The 25,148-nt window shown below is 47.3% G+C and overlaps 2 protein-coding genes across 2 annotated transcripts in view; one reads left to right on the forward strand and one right to left on the reverse strand.

Moving 5' to 3' along the window:
- CFAP92 (cilia and flagella associated protein 92 (putative)) overlaps nt 1–4,050 on the forward strand; it is a 157,602-nt gene extending 153,552 nt beyond the window's left edge. Inside the window, exon 15 of the mRNA XM_068251833.1 lies at nt 2,935–4,050. Coding sequence (XP_068107934.1) covers nt 2,935–3,130 — 196 coding nt within the window. The 3' untranslated portion in view covers nt 3,131–4,050. The remainder of the gene's footprint in view (nt 1–2,934) is intronic.
- Nucleotides 4,051–4,054: 4 nt separating this feature from the next.
- The window catches only part of ACAD9 (acyl-CoA dehydrogenase family member 9), a 105,323-nt gene continuing 84,229 nt past the window's right edge, over nt 4,055–25,148 (reverse strand). Inside the window, exons 13-18 of the mRNA XM_068251834.1 lie at nt 21,356–21,435; nt 20,629–20,755; nt 17,440–17,517; nt 14,557–14,685; nt 10,088–10,160; nt 4,055–4,619 (exon numbers count right to left, since the gene is read on the reverse strand). Coding sequence (XP_068107935.1) covers nt 4,519–4,619; nt 10,088–10,160; nt 14,557–14,685; nt 17,440–17,517; nt 20,629–20,755; nt 21,356–21,435 — 588 coding nt within the window. The 3' untranslated portion in view covers nt 4,055–4,518. The remainder of the gene's footprint in view (nt 4,620–10,087; nt 10,161–14,556; nt 14,686–17,439; nt 17,518–20,628; nt 20,756–21,355; nt 21,436–25,148) is intronic.

The raw sequence follows: 25,148 nt of genomic DNA on the forward strand, positions 1-25,148 counted from the left end.
GCATGATGGGATTTCCTATGTTGTTATTCACGTTGCCTAGCAACTGAGAGAGGTGCTCAGGACACAGGACAGCTGGAACTGTGTCTTATGCTCCCTGTCACCTCCTTTCATCCAAAAAGATGGCTGCCATCATGAAATCAAACATTTGCCTGTTCTTTTAAAACAGGGTGGGTAAGAGCAGCAAGAGAGTTCATGACGCTCTACCCCCAAATATCATACCAGTCGGTGCATGATCAGGCAGGCCAGGCCTTGGCAGGACAAATGTAGAAGAAAGGATCCACAAACCAAGACAGGTTGAAGTGAAAAAGGCTTGAAAAATTTTATTTGAAAAAATCCACAAGATATGCAATAAAAACAGGATCAACTGACGCGTATCGGGCCTACCATCTGCCCTTAGTCATAGTTAAAAGTGAACCTGCACAGGAGAAAATTTATATGAGACCGGGGAGGGAAAACTCCACCCCCGGAAACACACAAACCACCTCTTAAAGGAACATACATCCATAAGAAATGCAATAAGAAAATTACAATAATAACATTGAAAATATCATATAAAAGATGTAAAAACGTTATCACTGAAAACTGCTGGAATAAGTATAAATATACCAATGAGTATATGCAAGAAAAATAGTACAAACAGAGAGACCAGGGGCAGCATTGGTAATACATACAAATGACTAGGTACATACAATATATATATAATCCAATAGTAAAAATAAAGCTTCAATATGTATATACTAGACTCAAGTCCCACTTTTTGTTTAAACCCTGTGGTACACGAGTGCCCAGTCTATGAATCCAGAAAGCTTCCCGTTTGAGCAACAACCTTTGCATGTCACACCCCCTAACTGGATACACCACCCGCTCCACCCCCTGAAAAACAAAAGAAGATAGATCCTTCTCATGTACCGTCTCAAAATGTTTAGAGACCGCAGATTTACGGAATGTATTCCAATTTGTGCCACAATAATGTTCCGCTATGCGGGCTCTAAGATGACGAGTGGTGCACCCCACATATTGTACACGACATGTCATGCAAGAAATGACATAAATTGTGTTTTTGGTATCACAATTCACATACTGCTTAATTGGAAAGCTCTTGTTGTGTGCAAAAGAAAATATAGAATTATTAGTTCTATGACACTGGCAGTACTTGCATGTAGAGAACCCACAAGGGTAGGAACCTACTGTCGCCAACCATGTGGGAGTGCGGGGGAGGGAGGGAGACCGGAAAAGGCTGGGTGAGAGAATGGACCCTAAAGTGCGGGCCCTCTTGGCAGAAAAACGGCACCCTCTGTCAAGGATGGTTTTAAGTTTTGTATCTGAATACAGCACAGGGATATATTTTTTAATAATATTTGTAATTTTATTGAACTCAAGGCTGTAACCAGTGACAAAAGTAACCCGGTCTTCTCCGGCTCCACTACCCAACCTGCTTTCCAATAGGTCCGAACGCGGTCTCCTAGTACTCCTTTGGCGCCCCACTGCCAACTGTCTTGCAGTATAGCCTCTTTGTTTGAGTCTAGTTTCAACTAGATTACATTCCTGTTCTAGATCAATCGGGTCTGAGCAATTACGCGTGGCCCTAATAAATTCACCCGTGGGGATGGCATTTATGGTGTGTCTAGGGTGACATGAATTGGCAAGTAAGATAGAATTCCCTGCCGTGGGCTTTCGGAAAGTACGGGTGGAAACTGAATGAGATGAAGGGTCCCCCCTAAGAGTGAGATCCAAATAGTCAATCTTGACCGGATCCGAGCACATTGTAAAGTTCAAATTGAGATCATTAGTGTTGACATAGATCAAAAACATGACATGTCGTGTACAATATGTGGGGTGCACCACTCGTCATCTTAGAGCCCGCATAGCGGAACATTATTGTGGCACAAATTGGAATACATTCCGTAAATCTGCGGTCTCTAAACATTTTGAGACGGTACATGAGAAGGATCTATCTTCTTTTGTTTTTCAGGGGGTGGAGCGGGTGGTGTATCCAGTTAGGGGGTGTGACATGCAAAGGTTGTTGCTCAAACGGGAAGCTTTCTGGATTCATAGACTGGGCACTCGTGTACCACAGGGTTTAAACAAAAAGTGGGACTTGAGTCTAGTATATACATATTGAAGCTTTATTTTTACTATTGGATTATATATATATTGTATGTACCTAGTCATTTGTATGTATTACCAATGCTGCCCCTGGTCTCTCTGTTTGTACTATTTTTCTTGCATATACTCATTGGTATATTTATACTTATTCCAGCAGTTTTCAGTGATAACGTTTTTACATCTTTTATATGATATTTTCAATGTTATTATTGTAATTTTCTTATTGCATTTCTTATGGATGTATGTTCCTTTAAGAGGTGGTTTGTGTGTTTCCGGGGGTGGAGTTTTCCCTCCCCGGTCTCATATAAATTTTCTCCTGTGCAGGTTCACTTTTAACTATGACTAAGGGCAGATGGTAGGCCCGATACGCGTCAGTTGATCCTGTTTTTATTGCATATCTTGTGGATTTTTTCAAATAAAATTTTTCAAGCCTTTTTCACTTCAACCTGTCTTGGTTTGCGGATCCTTTCTTCTACAGGGTGGGTAAGAGATTATATTACCTATCTATTTTAATTAACATAACTACAGTATGTTAGTTTAGGCTGGAGTTCCTCTTTAAGTCAGCCAATAAATGGTGTCATCCTGCTTCAAAACTTCTTGCTTCTATGAAAAATCGATCACAAATCAGATTGAACATGTTGGAAATAATTGATCTGACAGTAAATCTAACAGAAAATATCATTGTGTGTACCTTAGTTGTAACAATGGCACGTGTAGGAAGGCACAGAATACAGCATAGCATATGGCAGTGACAGGCCCGGTGACTGTTATACGGAATATAGCGACCAGTACCAGCATAACATGGATATAAATGTTCTGTTATTGCAGCTCACATTCAGGGAATCGTTCTTTCATCCATAAGAGGAAGATTGAGGATTTAAGCACAGAGGAGAAGATCTGCCTCACATTGATGACCTCAGAGGAAGCCTCGGATGGGGATAGAGGGCTGCACGTGACATCAGAGGATTGGCGGAACGTCCTGCAGCTGCGCTGTCATGATGGGTTCCTGCTTCATATAAAATAACCTCAGCAAAGCCAAAGCTGCAGCCATTATTATCACCAGACAGGGAGGAAGCAAGCGTATAATCAGTCTCTGCGCTGTACACACACTAATCAGGACTGCGCATCTGACAAAACCAGCGCAAAACATACACAGCAGAGGCCGGGGGCAGCACTCCGTCACTAAACAACTGCTCCGCCTCTGCTCCAGCAACCAGCACTTGTCTTGTCTAATCTGTCCCATTTAAAGGTTCCTTCGAGTGAGAAGATTATGGAGGCTGCCATCTGCATTGTCTAATGAACAATGCTGGTTGCCTGGCTTCTGGGCTGAAGCTTCGCATCTAATAGTACGAGTCGCTGATTAGATGCTGTGACTTTAGTGTTTGACTGGCTGCATGCTTGTTCCAGGGCTGTGACTCCACTAGCTGCATGCTTGTTCCAGGGCTGTAACTCCACTAGCTGTGTGCTTGTTGCAGGGCTGTGACTCAAACACAACTTAACCCTGAAGCTCAGTGTGACAGCCAGGCAACCGGCATTGTTATAAGGGAATGAAGATGGCAGCCTCCATATTCTTCTCACTTCAGTTCCCCTTAAAACTAAACTAGGGATGGTCAGTAAGATGCCAAACCGATGCAGGATTATGCAAACGTATGCAGCTTGAAAATGAACCAATTAAATTCCACCTTTACATAAAGAGTGGTGTAATCCCGCCCCACCTGGGAGTGGTTAGCATCCCATTGACCATCGATGTGTGCGGCCCCTCCCCCCGCCTTGGATTTGGTCACAGAGAGATCGGTCTATCGGTATAATCACTAGATGTATGGGTAGCCTTATCTGTCTGGCTGATATGTAATCCGGCTGCTGGTATGACATGTATTCACAAAGTGCCAACACCTCCTCCAGCTGTCATATAACAGGAGACGCAATAAAGCAACGTGCCAGGCCTGTGCTGTGTTTGCATTGTATTTGCGTTAGAACCTTGTAAAACGGAAAATTAACTCTGTACAAAATGTATATTAGCAGCCGTCAGGTCTGGTTAACAGTCGCTGTGTGTGCGGTCACCCTCCACTCCCACCAGCGGTCTCCCTCCACTCCCACCAGCGGTCTCCCTCCACTCCCACCAGCGGTGACCCCGCGCTCCCACCAGCGGTCTCCCTCCACTCCCACCAGCGGTGACCCCGCGCTCCCACCAGCGGTCTCCCTGCGCTCCCACCAGCGGTGACCCCGCGCTCCCACCAGCGGTCTCCCCGCGCTCCCACCAGCGGTCTCCCTCCACTCCCACCAGCGGTCTCCCTGCGCTCCCACCAGCGGTGACCCGGCGCCCCCACCAGCGGTCTCCCTCCACTCCCACCAGCGGTGACCCGGCGCTCCCACCAGCGGTCTCCCTGCGCTCCCACCAGCGGGCGGCCGGTCTCAGTAGGTTCTGTCCAGCGGGTGAGCACAGCTATAGGCGCGATTCTTCAGAACGTGTTGTGCGATCTTCTGAATATCCCCGTCCAGATTTTCCTCCGTATCTAAAGGACAGATTGTTTACAGAGCAGGATAAGTTTCTATCAAACGTTCTAATATTATTGATTCATAAAGCACCAACATACTGTATTCTATGATGCTGTACAAAGTAGGAAACAAACATAATACACCAATATACAAAATACAGAATAAGGAATTACAGTGACAAAAGCAACATGATGAATAAATGTGTAACCAATTCCAAGACACAAAAGGGTGATAGAGCAGTGCCCTTACAAGCTTACACTAAAGGAAAGAGGGGGAAACAAGAGGTGGGGTGGTATTTAATAAACATACCTAGAGGCGGTGTGGTTTAGGTTATCTAGTAGGAGTGCAGCTTGGCCATAGGTTGAAGGGGAACTGGCCTAAGGTGGAGTCTATGCTTGTCAGAAAACGTGGGTTTTGAGGGCACATTTAAGGATGGCAAAGGTTGGGGAGTGACAGAATTGTTGTGGTTAGTAGTCTATAATCAAAGCTGATCAGTGAGATGCTAACTATCGGGTCTCATGCAGATTTCTTGCAGCTTGGAAGTGGACCAATCAGAAAACAGGAATTGCTTTTGATTGGCCATTTCTAAGCTGCAGACATTTGCATGGTGGAATTCTCTGCATGTCACCGACCATCTGAGGACGGCACGAGGATAGACAATGTGGCATAATACCGACCATCTGAGGACGGCACGAGGGTACTACTCTTTACTGCATTCTGCTATGTGTCACTACAGGGCCTCTTTACGGCATTCTACTATACAGTATGTCACTACAGGGCCTCTTTACTGCATTCCGCTATTTGTCACTACAGGGCCTCATTACTGCATTCTGCTATATGTCACTGCAGGGCCTCTTTACTGCATTCCGCTATATGTCACTACAGGGCCTCTTTACTGCATTCTGCTATATGCCACTACAGGGACTCTTTACTGCATTCTGCTATATGTCACTACAGGGCCTCTTTACTGCATTCTGCTATATGTCACTACAGGGCCTCTTTACTGCATTCTGCTATATGTCACTACAGGGCCCCTTTACTGAATTCTGCTATATGTCACTACAGGGCCTCTTTACTGCATTCTGCCATATGTCACTACAGGGCCTCTTTACTGCATTCTGCTATATGTCACTACAGGGCCTCTTTACTGCATTCTGCTATATGTCACTACAGGACCTCTTTACTGCATTCTGCTATATGTCACTACAGGACCTCTTTACTGCATTCTGCTATATGTCACTACAGGGCCTGTTTACTGCATTCTGCTATATGTCACTACAGGGCCTGTTTACTGCATTCTGCTGTATGTCACTACAGGGCCTCTTTACTGCATTCTGCTATATGCCACTACAGGGCCTCTTTACTGCATTCTGCTATATGTCACTACAGGGCCTCTTTACTGCATTCTGCTATATGTCACTACAGGGCCTCTTTACTGCATTCTGCTATATTTCACTACAGGGCCTCTTTACTGCATTCTGCTATATGTCATTACAGGGCCTCTTTACTGCATTCCGCTATATGTCACTACAGGGCCTCTTTACTGCATTCTGCTATATGTCACTACAGGGCCTCATTACTGCATTCTGCTATATTTCACTACAGGGCCTCTTTACTGCATTCTGCTATATGTCATTACAGGGTCTCTTTACTGCATTCTGCTATATGTCACTACAGGGCGTCTTTACTGCATTCTGCTATATGTCACTACAGGGCCTCTTTACTGCATTCTGCTATATGTCACTACAGGGCCTCTTTACTGCATTCTGCTGTATGTCACTACAGGGCCTCTTTACTGCATTCTGCTATATGACACTACAGGGCCTCTTTACTGCATTCCGCTATATGTCACTACAGGGCCTCTTTACTGCATTCTGCTATATGTCACTACAGGGCCTCTTTACTGCATTCTGCTATATGTCACTACAGGGCCTCTTTACTGCATTCTGCTACATATCACTACAGGGCGTCTTTACTGCATTCTGCTATATGACACTACAGGGCCTCTTTACTGCATTCTGCTATATGTCACTACAGGGCCTCTTTACTGCATTCTGCTGTATGTCACTACAGGGCCTCTTTACTGCATTCTGCTATATGACACTACAGGGCCTCTTTACTGCATTCCGCTATATGTCACTACAGGGCCTCTTTACTGCATTCTGCTATATGTCACTACAGGGCCTCTTTACTGCATTCTGCTATATGTCACTACAGGGCCTCTTTACTGCATTCTGCTACATATCACTACAGGGCGTCTTTACTGCATTCTGCTATATGACACTACAGGGCCTCTTTACTGCATTCTGCTATATGTCACTACAGGGCCTCTTTACTGCATTCTGCTGTATGTCACTACAGGGCCTCTTTACTGCATTCTGCTATATGACACTACAGGGCCTCTTTACTGCATTCCGCTATATGTCACTACAGGGCCTCTTTACTGCATTCTGCTGTATGTCACTACAGGGCCTCTTTACTGCATTCAACTATATGTCACTACAGGGCCTCTTTACTGCATTCTGCTGTATGTCACTACAGGGCCTCTTTACTGCATTCTGCTATATGTCACTACAGGGCCTCTTTACTGCATTCTGCTATATGTCAATACAGGGCCTCTTTACTACATTCTGCTATATGTCACTACAGGGCCTCTTTACTGCATTCTGCTGTATGTCACTACAGGGCCTCTTTACTGCATTCTGCTATATGACACTACAGGGCCTCTTTACTGCATTCCGCTATATGTCACTACAGGGCCTCTTTACTGCATTCCGCTATATGTCACTACAGGGCCTCTTTACTGCATTCTGCTGTATGTCACTACAGGGCCTCTTTACTGCATTCTGCTATATGACACTACAGGGCCTCTTTACTGCATTCCGCTATATGTCACTACAGGGCCTCTTTACTGCATTCCGCTATATGTCACTACAGGGCCTCTTTACTGCATTCTGCTATATGTCACTACAGGGCCTCTTTACTGCATTCTGCTACATATCACTACAGGGCGTCTTTACTGCATTCTGCTATATGACACTACAGGGCCTCTTTACTGCATTCTGCTATATGTCACTACAGGGCCTCTTTACTGCATTCTGCTGTATGTCACTACAGGGCCTCTTTACTGCATTCTGCTATATGACACTACAGGGCCTCTTTACTGCATTCCGCTATATGTCACTACAGGGCCTCTTTACTGCATTCTGCTATATGTCACTACAGGGCCTCTTTACTGCATTCTGCTATATGTCACTACAGGGCCTCTTTACTGCATTCTGCTACATATCACTACAGGGCGTCTTTACTGCATTCTGCTATATGACACTACAGGGCCTCTTTACTGCATTCTGCTGTATGTCACTACAGGGCCTCTTTACTGCATTCTGCTATATGTCACTACAGGGCCTCTTTACTGCATTCTGCTATATGTCACTACAGGGCCTCTTTACTGCATTCTGCTATATGTCACTACAGGGCCTCTTTACTGCATTCTGCTATATGACACTACAGGGCCTCTTTACTGCATTCCGCTATATGTCACTACAGGGCCTCTTTACTGCATTCTGCTGTATGTCACTACAGGGCCTCTTTACTGCATTCAACTATATGTCACTACAGGGCCTCTTTACTGCATTCTGCTGTATGTCACTACAGGGCCTCTTTACTGCATTCTGCTATATGTCACTACAGGGCCTCTTTACTGCATTCTGCTATATGTCAATACAGGGCCTCTTTACTACATTCTGCTATATGTCACTACAGGGCCTCTTTACTGCATTCTGCTGTATGTCACTACAGGGCCTCTTTACTGCATTCTGCTTTATGACACTACAGGGCCTCTTTACTGCATTCCGCTATATGTCACTACAGGGCCTCTTTACTGCATTCTGCTATATGTCACTACAGGGCCTCTTTACTGCATTCTGCTATATGTCACTACAGGGCCTCTTTACTGCATTCTGCTACATATCACTACAGGGCGTCTTTACTGCATTCTGCTATATGACACTACAGGGCCTCTTTACTGCATTCTGCTATATGTCACTACAGGGCCTCTTTACTGCATTCTGCTGTATGTCACTACAGGGCCTCTTTACTGCATTCTGCTATATGTCACTACAGGGCCTCTTTACTGCATTCTGCTATATGTCACTACAGGGCCTCTTTACTGCATTCTGCTATATGTCACTACAGGGCCTCTTTACTGCATTCTGCTATATGACACTACAGGGCCTCTTTACTGCATTCTACTATATGTCACTACAGGGCCTCTTTACTGCATTCTGCTATATGTCACTACAGGGCCTCTTTACTGCATTCTGCTATATGTCACTACAGGGCCTCTTTACTGCATTCTGCTATATGACACTACAGGGCCTCTTTACTGCATTCTGCTATATGTCACTACAGGGCCTCTTTACTGCATTCTGCTGTATGTCACTACAGGGCCTCTTTACTGCATTCAACTATATGTCACTACAGGGCCTCTTTACTGCATTCTGCTGTATGTCACTACAGGGCCTCTTTACTGCATTCTGCTATATGTCACTGCAGGGCCTCTTTACTGCATTCTGCTATATGTCACTACAGGGCCTCTTTACTGCATTCTGCTATATGTCAATACAGGGCCTCTTTACTACATTCTGCTATATGTCACTACAGGGCCTCTTTACTGCATTCTGCTATATGTCACTACAGGGCCTCTTTACTGCATTCTGCTATATGTCACTACAGGGCCTCTTTACTGCATTCTACTATATGTCACTACAGGGCCTCATTACTGCATTCTGCTATATGTCACTACAGGGCCTCTTTACTGCATTCTGCTATATGTCACTACAGGGCCTCTTTACTGCATTCTGCTATATGTCAATACAGGGCCTCTTTACTACATTCTGCTATATGTCACTACAGGGCCTCTTTACTGCATTCTGCTATATGTCACTACAGGGCCTCTTTACTGCATTCTACTATATGTCACTACAGGGCCTCATTACTGCATTCTGCTATATGTCACTACAGGGCCTCTTTACTGCATTCTGCTATATGTCACTACAGGGCCTCTTTACTGCATTCTGCTATATGTCAATACAGGGCCTCTTTACTACATTCTGCTATATGTCACTACAGGGCCTCTTTACTGCATTCTGCTATATGTCACTACAGGGCCTCTTTACTGCATTCTACTATATGTCACTACAGGGCCTCATTACTGCATTCTGCTATATGTCACTACAGGGCCTCTTTACTGCATTCTGCTATATGTCACTACAGGGCCTCTTTACTGCATTCTGCTATATATCACTACAGGGCCTCTTTAAAGACTTCATACCTTCTGCCCCTACCCGAGGTAACACTCTGTGAATGAGCCCACGTACTGATTAATATGTATGGAAAGTGTGTGATAATGAGCTACAAGTACACGGTGACATCACAGCTCTGCATTGTCCCCGCTACAGATTGTACAGTGTGTAGTGCTTACATTTATCCAGCTGGAAAATGGCGTAGTTGTTCTTGAAGTACGCCTCCTTGCAGAACATGTTGGCGATCAGCACCTGCGATAAACAAGTGACATTAATCTGTGCTTACACTACACGTGACAATCTGCTGGTCTACAATAAGAATCGGGAAGAGGTGTGTAACATCAGGAGCATGTGTCCTGTATGAGGTCACCTCCCATTCTCGGGGGCGTGTTTATAAAGCGCGAGGTCACCTCCCATTCTCGGGGGCGTGTTTATAAAGCATGAGGTCACCTCCCATTCTCTGGGGCATGTTTATAAAGCGTGAGGTCACCTCCCATTCTCGGCGGCGTTTATAAAGCGTGAGGTCATCTCCCATTCTCGGGGGCATGTTTATAAAGCGTGAGGTCGCCTCCCATTCTCGGGGGCGTGTTTATAAAGCGTGAGGTCAGCTTCCATTCTCGGGGGCGTTTATAAAGCGTGAGGTCGCCTCCCATTCTCGGGGGCGTTTATAAAGCGCTAGGTCGTCTCCCATTCTCGGGGGCGTTTATAAAGCGTGAGGTCGCCTCCCATTCTCGGGGGCGTGTTTATAAAGCGCTAGGTCGTCTCCCATTCTCGGGGGCTTGTTTATAAAGCGTGAGGTCACCTCCCATTCTCGGGGGCTTGTTTATAAAGCGTGAGGTCACCTCCCATTCTCGGGGGCTTGTTTATAAAGCGTGAGGTCACCTCCCATTCTCGGGGGCTTGTTTATAAAGCGTGAGGTCGCCTCCCATTCTCGGGGGCGTTTATAAAGCGCTAGGTCGTCTCCCATTCTCGGGGGCGTTTATAAAGCGTGAGGTCGCCTCCCATTCTCGGGGGCGTGTTTATAAAGCGCTAGGTCGTCTCCCATTCTCGGGGGCTTGTTTATAAAGCGTGAGGTCACCTCCCATTCTCGGGGGCTTGTTTATAAAGCGTGAGGTCACCTCCCATTCTCGGGGGCTTGTTTATAAAGCGTGAGGTCACCTCCCATTCTCGGGGGCTTGTTTATAAAGCGTGAGGTCACCTCCCATTCTCGGGGGCGTGTTTATAAAGCGTGAGGTCAGCTTCCATTCTCGGGGGCGTGTTTATAAAGCATGAGGTCACCTCCCATTCTCGGGGCGTGTTTATAAAGCGTGAGGTCATCTCCCATTCTCAGGGGCGTGTTTATATAGCGTGAGGTCATCTCCCATTCTCAGGGGCATGTTTATAAAGCGTGAAGTCGTCTCCTATTCTCAGGGGCGTGTTTATAAAGCATGAGGTCACCTCCCATTGTTGGGGGCGTGTTTATAAAGCGTGAGGTCGCCTCCCATTCTCAGGGGCGTGTTTATAAAGCATGAGGTCGCCTCCCATTCTCAGGGGCGTGTTTATAAAGACTTGTAGATGTGAAAGCACGCCAGCCCCTCCCTATTGGCCAGATCTATAACAGGGATCAGGAGTTGTGCAGACAGCAATGTGCTGGAATTACTGTACAGTGGCGATTAGGAGTCACTTGTAAGTTGTAAAAACTGGCCGAAATAACATTATAGGTCTGGCACAGCCTGTTCACTACTGGGGATTATCAATCAGATGTAATTAATACCTGCTTGCATGCAAATATAATACAAATTGTATATTATCCTCGTTTGATTAGATTGGTGTGATGATCTGCTCAGCTGTCTGTGCAGGCAGGCAGCTTTTTGACCATTGTTTAGGTTTGCATGCTGCAGGACTCTGGAAAGAAGAGCTTCTGTCAGTTTTGCAGCTTGTGCTTGCAGAAGAATTTGCATACGTTGTCATGCAAATTGCCTGGCCACATTCATTGGAGGCGTGTACTATAAGTACTATGTGTTTCCCACAATGCTTGGCTGGTCATAAGGATTTTGTCCTATGTAACACTCCCGGAGGAGTGTCAGCCTTAGGCCCAGTGCACACCGAGCGGTTTTTGGAGCGATCCGCCGGCCGCATCCGCCTATAAAAACGCTTGTCTAATGTATTGCAATGGGATGGTGCACACCGGCGGTTTGCGGTTTTTACCAAGCCGCAAACGCGCCTCCTGCTGCGCGTTTTCGGATTTCGGAAGCGTTTCGTCCTCAATGTAAAGTATAGGAAAAACGCAAACCGCTCTGAAAAACGCTACTTCAGAGCGGTTTGCCAGGCATTTTTGTTACAGTAGCTGTTCAGTAACAGCTTTTACTGTAACACTATGTGTAATCTGCTACACAAAAACGCACCCAAAACCGCTAGGTATGTTTAGAAAACCTCTCTAAACATACCTAGAATAGCTCTGAAATCAGCTCCCAAAACCGCTAGCGTATTGCGGATCTGCTAGCGGTTTTGGTGTGCACTGGGCCTTACTCTCTGTTTGAAGATCAGCTTAGAGTAATTCCTGGAAAACTGCACTAGGCAGGTTTCCTTAGTGCAGTTAGGATTGCTTATCTGTTTGTTTGTTCTGTTGCCATTGTCCTGTCCCAACGGTGGTCGACAGGAAATGGTTCTGATCTCTGTTCTTGGAGTATAGCTGGTGCAGCAGTTGCTACCAGCTATCTCTTCTGATCTGTCTCCTTGGATCGCGGTAGCCACTTTTCGCTAGCGCTGTGGATCCTTCTGTTATGTCTCCTTGGATCGCGCTAGCCACTTTTCGCTAGCGATGTGGATCCTTCTGTTCTGTCTACCGGGATCGCGCTAGCCACTTTCCGCTAGTGCTGTGGATCCTTCTGTTCTGCTACTCTGTACCTGGATCGCGCTAGCCACTTTCGCTAGTGCTGTGGATCCTATCTCTCGCTTGTCCCTGTTTTCGTGTATCTGTCTTGTCTGCTACGAACGCTTGCTGGAGGCTCGGTGAGGTAACCGTTAAGCAAGCGCTCGCGTCCTCTGTTTCATGTTTGTCTGTCAATGGTTATTTAGGCGTGCTTGTCTCTATTGTGCTTATCACGTGGAGACCGCGCATAACCGCGTCCACTGTTGCGAATGAGTGCGGTGTTCGCGGTTAGCTAGCGTTTGTTATTTTCCGTATCTCCTCGTATTATTTGCTGTGCCTTTGCTAACCTCGTAATCTGTTCTGATCTGCCTTGTGTCACGTCTGGCGAACGTACCTCTCGCGATCGTGTTCCTGTTTCATATCTGCTGTTGTGTGTGCACTGTCGCGGGGTGGCGACTAGGTTGGCGCACACACATACAACCTGTCCCTTTGCTCGTCTCATTCGCAATCGCCTCTCTTGCGATTGCGTTCTGCACTTCGTACAATTCCTGTCTGGCATTTGTGGAGGTACAGAGGATTGGTTCCTCTGCACTCCCCAGCCCCATCTGCCGACAGGAATTTTCCCTCTACGGGTGCGTAGCACCTTTTGCTGGGTGCCTGCAAATATACGCTTGTGGAGGATTTCCGCCGTGTCAGCGCACGCGTTGTGCGCTGATCACGGAGAAAGTTCCACAATCGTTACAGTTAGCCTAATTCCAAGCTGCAAATGATTTGTATAAAACATGTAATTGGCCAATTTCACCACCTGCATGTATTATGTACTATAAACAGGTGACCCCTCATACTGCGCAGCACATTCCCAGCGTCAGGAGCGCGGTGAGGGGGCGTGACTGGTCAGCTTTGCTGGGGTCGCCGCTGCTTGCCGGAGGGACTCAGAAGGTTGGTGCGGGGGGCACAGGATCACTCAAGGGGGCTGCAAGAGGCCGCAGGAAAGCAAATTCTTTTTTCACACTTAAAGCGGATCCGAGATGAAAAACTATGACAAGTAACTTGTCTATATATCTTATCTAAAGTTTAGATAGATAGTTTACACAGCAAATCTAGCTGCAAACAGCTTCAACAGAATATGATTATTTCTTCCTGTTATACTATGACAGCAGCCATGTTCTGTTTGTCACATTACACACAGGCAAGCTGCTCTGCATCTCCACCCCTCAGCCTGTGAAAACGTCACTCCCCATCCTCCTTCCCTCTGCCTCTGAAATCTCTGGCTAGTAACCTCCTCCTCCTGACCAGACTGAGCTCCCATAAGCCTTTGCTACATGGCTCTCAAAGTGCCAAGGCACTCTAGAGAAGCCGTGGGCGAGGCTTGTTTAGTTTAGGGAATTAGAGTATTAAAACAAAACAAAAAAAGTATTTGGCTTGAGGAATGCCCTATAAACTATATGAAAGGAACACAATTATGCAATGAGTAAAAGCTTATCTTGGATCCACTTTAAGATTTCCTTTTAAAAGGCAAAAATAATTGGTATGTGGAAATTTGCATGCAAAAGTCAGTTACATAAAATTTCATTTACATTAGGTTCATTTCTATGCACACACACACAAAAAAAAAATCACATACAAAACGGGCTAAAAACAAAAAAAGTAGAATAAAAACAAAACGTAACATACATGATTGTAACAGCATAACCCCGTGCAGAAACACCGGCGATAACGCCATGGATAAGAGTGACTGATTAGCGCCTCACTGACCGCCTGTCCTTAGTACGGGGAATGGAAGGTCTCTCTGCTTACCTCCTGGTCGTGATTGGGCAGGCCGATGCTGATGGAGCGACTTGCTCTGGATATCACCGCCGTCATGGCGTACAGATTAATCAGAATGTCTGCCACTTTCTTCAGGGCCAGCTGCTCGTCCACAATCGTCTGCAACACAGAAAACCATATGTAAATAGATGTGAGAAGACTCCGCCCCTGCAGCCTCCAGTGTCTCCGCCTCCAGCACGGACTTCCTGTGTCTCCACCTCTAGTGCTAACTTCCTATGTCTCCGCCTCTAGCGCTAACTTCCTATGTCTCCGCCTCCAGAACTGACTTCCTGTGTCTCCACCTCTAGCGCTAACTTTCTATGTCTCCGCCTCTAGCGCTAACTTCCTATGTCTCCGCCTCCAGCACGGACTTCCTGTGTCTCCACCTCCAGAACTGACTACCTGTGTGTCCACCCCTAGCGATAACTTCCTGTGTCTCCACCTCCATAACTGACTTCCTGTGTCTCCACCTCTTGCGCTAACTTTCTATGTCTCCGCCTCTAGCGCTAACTTCCTATGTCTCCGCCTCCAGAACTGACTTCCTGTGTCTCCACCTCTAGCAGTAACTTCTGTGTCTTCATGCGTCTCCACCTCTAGCGCTAACTTCCTGTGTCTCCGCTTCCAGAACGGACTTCCTGTGTCTCCACCTTTAGCGCTAACTTCCTGTGTCTCCACCTCCAGCACGGACTTCCTGTGTCTCCACCTCTAGCGCCAACTTCCTGTGTCTCCGCCTCCAGTACTGACTACCTGTGTGTCCACCCCTGTGTCTCCGCCTCTAGCGCTAACTTCCTGTGTCTCCGCCTCCAGGACTGACTTCCTGTGTCTCCACCTCCATAACTGACTTCCTGTGTCTCCGCCCCTAGCGATAACTTCCTGTGTCTCCACCTCTAGCGCTAACTTCCTGTGCCTTCTCCTCCAGCACTAACTTCCTGTGTTTCCACCTCTATTCCTGACTTCCTGTGTCTCCACCTCTAGCCCTGACTTCCTGTGTCTCCACCTCTAGCCCTGACTTCCTGTGTCTCCACCTCCAGCACGGACTTGCTGTGTCTCCACCTCTAGCGCTATCTTCCTGTGTCTCCGCCTCCAGAACTGACTACCTGTGTGTCCACCTCTAGTGCTAACTTACTGTGTCTCCACCTCCATAACTGACTTCCTGTGTCTCCGCCCCTAGCGATAACTTCCTGTGTCTCCACCTCCAGCACTAACTTCCTGTGTCTCCACCTCCAGCACTAACTTCCTGTGTCTCCACCTCCAGCACTAACTTCCTGTGTCTCCACCTCCAGCACTAACTTCCTGTGTCTCCACCTCCAGCACTAACTTCCTGTGTCTCCACCTCCAGCACTAACTTCCTGTGTCTCCACCTCCAGCACTAACTTCCTGTGTCTCCACCTCCAGCACTAACTTCCTGTGTCTCCACCTCCAGCACTAACTTCCTGTGTCTCCACCTCTAGCCGTAACTTCTGTGACTCCACCTCTAGCCGTAACTTCTGTATCTCCGCCTCCATAACTGACTTCCTGTGTCTCCGCCCCTAGCGATAACTTCCTGTGTCTCCACCTCCAGCACTAACTTTGTGTCTATGCCCCTGGTGCTATATGTATTATCGATATATAATCAGATACCTCAGACACCTTCACTGGTCTTGTGGAGTCCAGGCCTGACCACCAGGGGGAGATGCACTATATTATAGGCTGATAGTGTATTATATATTATAGATATATAGTCAGATACTACAGGACACCTTCACAGGTCTTGTGGAGTCCAGGCCTCACCACCAGGGGGAGCTGCACTAGATTGTAGGCTGATAGTGTATTATAGATATATAGTCAGATACTACAGGACACCTTTACAGGTCTTGTGGAGCCCAGGCCTGACCACCAGGGGGAGCTGCACTATATTATAGACTGATAGTGTATTATATATTATAGATATATAGTCAGATACTACAGGACACCTTCACAGGTCTTGTGGAGTCCAGGCCTGACCACCAGGGGGAGATGCACTATATTATAGGCTGATAGTGTATTATATGTATTATAGATATATAGTCCGATACCCCAGGACACCTTCACAGGTCTTGGGGGGGGGGGGTCCAGGCCTGACCACCAAGGGGGCTGCATTACATTATAGACTGATAGTGTATTATAGATTTATAGTCAGATACCACAGGACACCTTCAGAGGTCTTGTAGAAAGTCCAGGCCTGACCACCAGGGGGAGCTGCACTACATTATAGGCTGATGGTGTATTATATGTATTATAGATATATAGTCAGATTCCACAGGACACCTCCACAGGTCTTGTAGAGCCCAGGCCTGACCACCAGGGGGAGCTGCACTATATTATAGGCTGATAGTGTATTATATGTATTATAGATACATAGTCAGACACCACAGGACACCTCCACAGGTCTTGTGGAGTGCAGGCCTGACCAGCAGGGGGGAGCTGCACTATATTATAGGGTGACAGTGTATTATATGTAATATAGATATATAGTCAGATACCACAGGACGCCTTCACAGGTCTTGTGGAGTCCAGGCCTGACCACCAGGGGGAGCTGCACTATATTATAGACTGACAGTGTATTATATGTATTATAGATATATAGTCAGATACCACAGGACACCTTCACAGGTCTTGTGGAGTCCAGGCCTGACCACCAGGGGGAGCTGCACTATATTATAGTCTGATAGTGTATTATATGTATTATAGATATATAGTCAGATACCACAGGGCACCTTCACAGGTGTTTGATCAGTGATATCGGCTGTCAGAGAGGCCCCCCGAGACCCAACAAGAAAGATAACAAGCCGCTATAAGGAGTTGGGCGTGTTGCAGAGATCTGTCCTCCACACGTGGAGATGTAGGCGGTCTTACCTTGCCGAATCTGTACAGTAATCCTCGCACTGCCTTCCCGAACTGATAGACGTTCTCTTCCAGCTTCTTAGCACTGTCCTGTGAGGAGGAGCAGAGTCTGTGTCACCATGGCGATTACCTCATATTATAAACACGATGGCGTCTCTGGTGTGCGATTACATTATAAACAGCGCCGATAGTGCGACTAGCAATGTTCAGTGAGACGCAAATAATTCTGATGCAGCATTATGCTATTTCTTTATGCAAACTGGCTTGGTTTCTATTACACTGCAAATAACGATACGGATTCCGATATTCGCTGGATGCCCGCTACACAAGAAAAAAAAAATAAAGCAGCATGCAGGACTTTTTTTAATCACATAAAAATTCTGAATTGGAATCATGTAAAAATCGCATCAGAATCAGAACCACATGCAGTGTACAAGAGCCTGGAAACCACATTTATTATTGTAATAAAATCATTCTGCACTTACTTCTGCGTTAGCAATGCATATGTAGTCTGTGCAGCTCACCACAAGGTGGCATTGGTTGCACATGAATTTTTAAAGTGAACCCGAGGTGGAGATCTAACTTAAAATAGATAATACTACCTGTTTTGGAGTTACTGGAACAGGGTTGTGAGGAGGTGCCCAAACTGTGTGATGTCTTGTGACTAATAGATTTTGTATATAAAACAACAAACAAAAAACAAGAGGTTTCTCACCTCTATAGAGGACTTGCAAGAAAGAATTGTCAGGGAGCATTTATGAAAAGGATGGTTATTTATTGGATTGACTTCATTGTGAGTGAGTTGTTTTACAGTATATACAAAATCTATTAGTCACAAGACATCATACAGTTTGGACACCTCCTCACAACCCTGTTCCAGTAATCCTACACCCGTAGAGGGGACGACCTCAGCTACGGTGGACTAGTTCAATCAGTAAAGAGGACCTAAGAAGGGGAGCGACCACCCGCTTCCAGAATAGTCCGGGTTACCGAGCAGGAACGGTGCGTTTTTCCCACGTCTATAAGGTGGTTGCAGGATTGCAACCCATGTTTGCGAGTATCCCTCTCTCTGAATTTTGAGCCATCTGGTGGCACTAACTATACTGCACTATGGGGCTCCTGGTCTTCCCTTTTTCAACAGAAACTTAGGGACCCAACCTCCCAAGTGGAGGAAAAGACCTTATATCTGTTACACTATCTGTTCTGGAGGGCTGGGCGGATCAGGTAGCCGCTCCTGACGTCTGCAGTGAGTTTTTTCAGTTTCCAATCCTTTTTATAATAAATTGGGGGAAAATTGACCATAGGTGTGTGGTACATTGGTCAGATTTTTGAAATGTTATAATCAGTCAGAAAAATTTATTGCAATTCTTAAATTGAACAGACATTTAAAAATTGTATGGTGTGTGGCCTCCTTTAGAGCAGTTGGAGAAAATGGGCAATGCCCAGCATCCGCTGTCTCCCACCGCAAGAGCTCACAGCCAGGTCGCCTCCTGCTCGGACCCAGAGACTGAGGCCTGCTTCACACTTGGAATACAAAACGCAATCGCATAGTGGTCACGGTTTTTGTGGTGTCATTTTCTCTGGATTGCGCCTTGCGATTCGCGCTTAGAATTACATTGCAATCGCTGTAAAAATGCTACATGCAAGGCGTTTGCATTTTATACAAATCGCGAGCGCTGGAGTGAGTCAAATGTGTACATCGCTTTGTGCTGATCCCTGCAGAAAGGCGCCCTAGTGTGGAGGCCTGTGTGGGTCTAATTTTTCAGACCCGCAGCCCTGCTACCCGCTTTCTGGTGAATCTGGTACCCTGACCAGCACCTGCAGACCCACTACCTGCCCCGACTAAATCAAAACTGGTATCTGAACTGAACTCGCATTTCGGTAACCCGCAGGTAACCGAACTAATGCCCTGTGCAGCTCTCATTTTTCAGACCCGTACCCTACCTGCACCTGCAGCCCGCAACCTGCTTTCTGGTGAATCTGGTACCCGCACCCGCAGACCTGCCCCCAACCCCATAAAAATCAAAACGGGTACCCAAACCCAACCCGCATTTCGGGTAAGACACGGATACCCGACCCAATGCAGGCCTCTACCCCAGTGTGACTGGGGCCTGAGGGGTGTGGCCACATTTATGGGGTGTTGGGTGTGGCCACATTCAGGGGGTGAGGGGTGTGGCCACATTTAGGGGGTGATGGAATTTTCTGCTCTCCTGACAGCTGCAGAGCTGGCAGAACAATGAATGGTGAGGTTTTCGCAGGTCCACCATAGGTGAAGAACATGACTTTCTTCCATCCCACATCTCCAGCATACACTGCAGATCTGCGGGTGTCATCTCGGAGGGTCGCTATACCCTCCCTACACCCTCCTGTGCTGAAATCAAGGGCCACATTTTATGAGAGGCGATAAAAGCTTTTCCCAGGTTTCCATATCAGTCGCCTAAAGGTGGCCGTACGTCTATACATCTGACGACTGACCATCTGGTTCGATAATTATTATGGAATCGTTTCAGCCAAAAGCATGCCCAATCAGCGATACAACCAATTTCAACCCAAATTTGGTCAAATGTATCGATCGGACATGCCACAGGATGTCGGGGGATGTGCGCGGGAACAGTGTGTAATAATCAAACTACAAGCGTGACGGATTCCCCCAATCGCTGCACCTCTAGTGTACCCCAACCACGTGGGGCGCAAACCGGAAGGGGAGTCCAGACACAGCGGCGGACGGCGTAACAGGTTAAGTGTTATTGCAGGGACACCGGGGGCTAGGAGTTCATGTACACCAGGGGAAGGGGGGGATCGTGTACGCCGGAGGCAGGGAGGGATCGTGTACGCCGGGGGAAGGGAGAGATCGTGTATGCCGGGGGCGGGGAGGGATCAAATACGCCTGGGGCGGGGAAGGTTCACGTACGCCTGGGGCGAGGAGGGATCACGTACACCAAGGGAAGGGAGGGATCACGTACACCAAGGGAAGGGAGGGATCACGTACACCGGGGGAAGGGAGGGATCGTGTACACCGGGGGAAGGGAGGGATCGTGTACACCGGGGGAAGGGAGGGATCATGTACACCGGGGGAAGGGAGGGATCATGTACACCGGGGGAAGGGAGGGATCATGTACACCGGGGGCAGGGAGGGATCGTGTACACTAGGGGCTGCCCGCTGCGCCGCTCTGCTGAAGCGTCAGAACGCTCCGCCCTCACCTGGAGACTTGGATGGGCGACTCCGCGTTCTCCCGCGAGTCCAAAATCCATAGTCCTGCCGTAACTATCCCGCAACCGACTGAAGACCAACTCCACAGCCACGCCGAGATTCCTGTTCTTCAGCTGCCTGGAGGAAAAGGGAGGACATCAAACGCCGGAAACACACACCTAAAACATCGACTGACCAATAACCCCACACACCAACCAATCAGCCGGAAACACCACTAAAATAGACTGACCAATCATCCCACACACCAACCAATCACCTCACACACCAACCAATCAGCCGGAAACACAACTAAATAAAGACTGACCAATCACCCCACACACCAACCAATCAGCCGGAAACACACCGCTAAAGACTAATAAACGATACAATTTGCTAAACAATTGTTTACGAAAGATTTTTTTTAATGAATAACCACTAATGGCCAAAAATCTAATAAATCCAATAAAATTGACGGGCCCCCTGCAGCCAGCCTGGCTCAGGAAGTAGATGGGCCCCTCTTAGCTCGGGGCCCATCTCAGCTCGGGGCCCCTGCTCTGCTCTGGACCCCCTGCAGCTAACCTGGCTCAGGAAGGAGATGGGCCCCTCTCAGCTCTGGGCCCCCTGCAGCCAGCCTGGCTGAGGAAGTAGATGGGCCCCACTCAGCTCTGTGTCCCGCTCAGCTCGGGGCCCCCTGCTTCTGACCTGCCTTGGGAGGAGACAGGAAGTTCTGCGACTTACTTGACTTTATCCTGCAGTATTTTCCCAGCATACTGTATGCCGGTCAGAGCGATGTACATCCGCAGGATCTCATTGGTCCCCTGAAACACAGATAATAACAGAGATAGCACTTACATATCGCTTGTATAGTAATAAAGCAGAGATATATCTCCCACACGTACGTTGTCCCTCCCTGATATAAAATCAACAACGCATACTGACAGGTTGTCAGGTCATTAAAATGTCACTTTTTCCTGCTACTATGGTAACAGCACACAGTTTGGTGTATCCAATGCTGTAAAGTCCCCCTCTTCTTACAAGAAAAGTTATCACCTGGTTTGCAGTGCTGCACTCCTGGGACAGATGTGATTACAGCAGGCTGACACTTCCATGAGGCCACAGTCACACTAGAAATAGTATTTGCATTTTAGCACTGCTATTCTTTGTGATTTTGCCACGCTCGCACTTCTCATTTCATTGAATGAGAACCACATTGCGATCACTCGGATAATGCTACATGTAGTACGCTTGCGATCGGCGCAAAATGCAATCGCTGCAGTGTGAGTAATCCCACAGGATTACATTATTATTATTACTGATTTATAAAGTGACAACATATTCTGTGATGCTGTACAGAGTAAGAAACAAACATCAGGTACATGATACAGACAATGGTATACACAGAATATACAAAATATAGAGTTGGTACAAAATATAAAATTGGTAATTATAGTGACAAAATTAATATGAATAAATGTGTAATAAATTCCTAGATACAAGAGGGTGAGAGAGCCCTGCCCTTGTGAGCTTACAATCTAAAGGAATGGGGGAAAGGAGGTGGGGTAGTGTACAATAAACATACCTAGAGGCAGTGTGGTTTAGGTTATCTAGTAGGAGTACAACTTGGCCAGAGGATGAAGGAGGAATGGTCTAAGGTAGAGCGTATGCTCGTTAGAAAAAGTTACCGGAGGGGCGGAGCTAGCAATGGCCGCGTGAGGAAGCAATTCACTGGAGCTCCCTCTCTTATCCACTGACCGAGGCTGAAATAGCTGTTTTCCCCACAGTCTACCTTCTCCCGAGTATGCCCGGGAAATCCAAGAGATCCTCTGGCAAAGAACCGCAGCCAAAACGAAACTCCTCCGTGCAGTCTAAGGTGTCCCAGTACCTCCGGAGAAACGAGGCCACGCAAACCCCAACGAAAATGGCCGCGGCCTCACCTTCTTCCAGCCCAGCGCAGAGACCGGCAGGGACAGGAGAACCCATACCAGATGCCACAGCTAAGGCACTAGGTGAGATCAGAGACTTTCTGCATAGTCTCCCCACCAAGAGCGACTTAGACGACCTCGCTAATCGCATCACTTCTGCTACCCGTGCGGAACTCCAAAGCATACAAGAAGATGTCCTGGAGCATGGAGGTCGGTTATCCGCCTTGGAGGCAGAGACAGTGAAGATGAGGGCTGAAATAAAAGCCCTGACAGCGCAGCAGGAACAACAAAAAGCCACTAATGCCGCTCTCCGGGCAGGGATGGAAGATATCCAAAATAGAAACCGGCGCAACAATATCAGGGTCAGGGGCCTCCCAGAAGACGTCGCAGCTACACAACTGATACCCACACTGACCGCCATATTTAATGATCTCCTCAGGCTGCCACAGGACTCTGCTATAAGGTTTGACAGGGTGCACAGAGCCCTGAGACCACAGCCTTTAGCAAATGAACCTCCTCGAGACGTGATATGTCGCTTACATCTCTTCACTGTTAAAGAGGCAATAATGCAAGCAGCGAGGAAGGCAGAAAGCATTGAACATGAGGGGCATCATCTACTTCTTTTCCAGGATTTGGCGCCATCAACACTCGCACAAAGAAGGGCCCTCCAGCCGTTACTGAAAATCCTACAGGAATCGGGAGCCTCATACAAATGGGGGTTCCCATTCCAGTTACACATCTTGAAAGGAGACAAGTCTTTTACACTACGAACCCCAGCAGACCTGCCTGATCTTTACCTGGCCTTAGAAATACGCCAAGTTGATTTACCAGAATGGCAGCCGGAGAAGATATTCCTGGGCCCACCGCAACGCACGAGGAAACAAAAAAGGAGCAGAGGACAAATGCAGCAGGAACAACAAGAATAGCACAGAACTGCTTCGCATGCGATCCTTTTGGCACCTCTTACTTTACAAGTCGATTCTGCACCCTCAGATAAGTACAATGGAGATATGATTGCGGGGGGGGGGGGGGGGGGGGGAGAGCTGGTCCACAAATATCTTACTGACAGTGTTGCCACGCAGTAATCGGGGGATCGTCTGACTGTCCTTATTGCAGTGGCATTTGGGTGGGGGGACTAGGAGGAGAGCTACAAATCACTAAACTCTTTGAGGCTTTCCGTGAACACGAGGGAATATAAACAGCTGTGGGAACAGGGCATGGTCGGATTCCATCGGCAAGAATCAAACCTCTATCATGCTCCCGGCAAGCTCGCTTCAAGACTACCCCTTCGCTAGACCTAATGTTTAACCGGGGACACTATACACAGTGGTGTATCGGTAACAGGAATAAAGCTACAGATAGATCGTGGGAGGGAGGGCCAGTGAAGAAATGGGAATATGTGTCGCTGGGAATGTAGGCTCCTGATATTACTGCTGTGTTGTTTCTATAGATAGCCATATTATGGGGAACTGTGGACTATTTGTTTGATTTGATGCAGTCTACTCCCACGATATATGTTTGAGGGGATGGCTATGCCGGGCTGGAGCCGGGAGCGTGCTACTCCTCATACATATAACTATATCTACACCCTTAATTACAATGTAATTGTTTATATATTTGCACCCTATGGGTGCGATGCTCCGGGACAGGGATGGAGACGGACACCGAGCTGGAAGCACACACCCCGATTTATATGTGGCAGCATGCTGATCCCTATGAAAGGACATAAATAGATCTGATAATCTCTATTGACCCTGGAACAGCGCCCGGCCAGGGCATTCATGACAAACACTTAAACTCCCTCTGAATACAGCCCATGAGTGGGATACTTTACATGTAATCGTACAGGGGGCGGTTAAAGGGGCAGAAATATCTACACGCATATTAGAGGCCCCGGGAATAAGGCCCAGATCCACTATACGGGGTGTGTGTGAAGTGGCGTTGGTGCTCTCCTCTCCGTCCGTGTCTGGGGGCATAATAATGACACTTTCCTTTTCATAGGCCTCACATAATGCCTTATTGACTCCTAAAGCACTCTAAATAGATGCATTTAACCCCCCATCAGGAAGGAGCGTTTGCTTGCCTATGGAAGCAAAGTAAGGATAGGCTCCTCCCCCCCCCCTTTTTTGGCCCCTTCCCCACCCGTGGGTCTGATAAAATGACGTGTACTCCCTGGATTACAGATAAGAAATGAATGCAATTAACCATTGTGGGGGTGCTCTCCCCTCGGCCCCCTCTCGGGTGCCTCCTTCCCTCACGCCCAACACAGAGATAAATAAGTCTCTAAGACCTTTTGCAATTGGTGCAAGGGATATTCGACCAGAGGTAAGAGATTAATGCGAACACTAAGTGTGTCGCAATGCGGAACTTGGTATAATAGATATGACAGCTTAATTAATAATGTCTATAAGCACTAACGGTATGATGGTGGAGGAGAGAGGGAGCTGCCATTTCATGTGGCAGTGCGTGGCATCCTTTTTCCCTCATAGGACTACCCTGATCAGACAGGGCAAGAAAATGGCAATGGCCAAACACTTTAAGGTTTCCCTTCCGTTGAAGGACAGGTTAATGTTTTGGGTTAATGTTATCATATTTACTATACGCTTTGA

This window comes from Hyperolius riggenbachi, chromosome 9 (genome assembly GCF_040937935.1).
Source record: "Hyperolius riggenbachi isolate aHypRig1 chromosome 9, aHypRig1.pri, whole genome shotgun sequence".
NCBI classification, from domain to species: Eukaryota; Metazoa; Chordata; class Amphibia; order Anura; family Hyperoliidae; genus Hyperolius; species Hyperolius riggenbachi.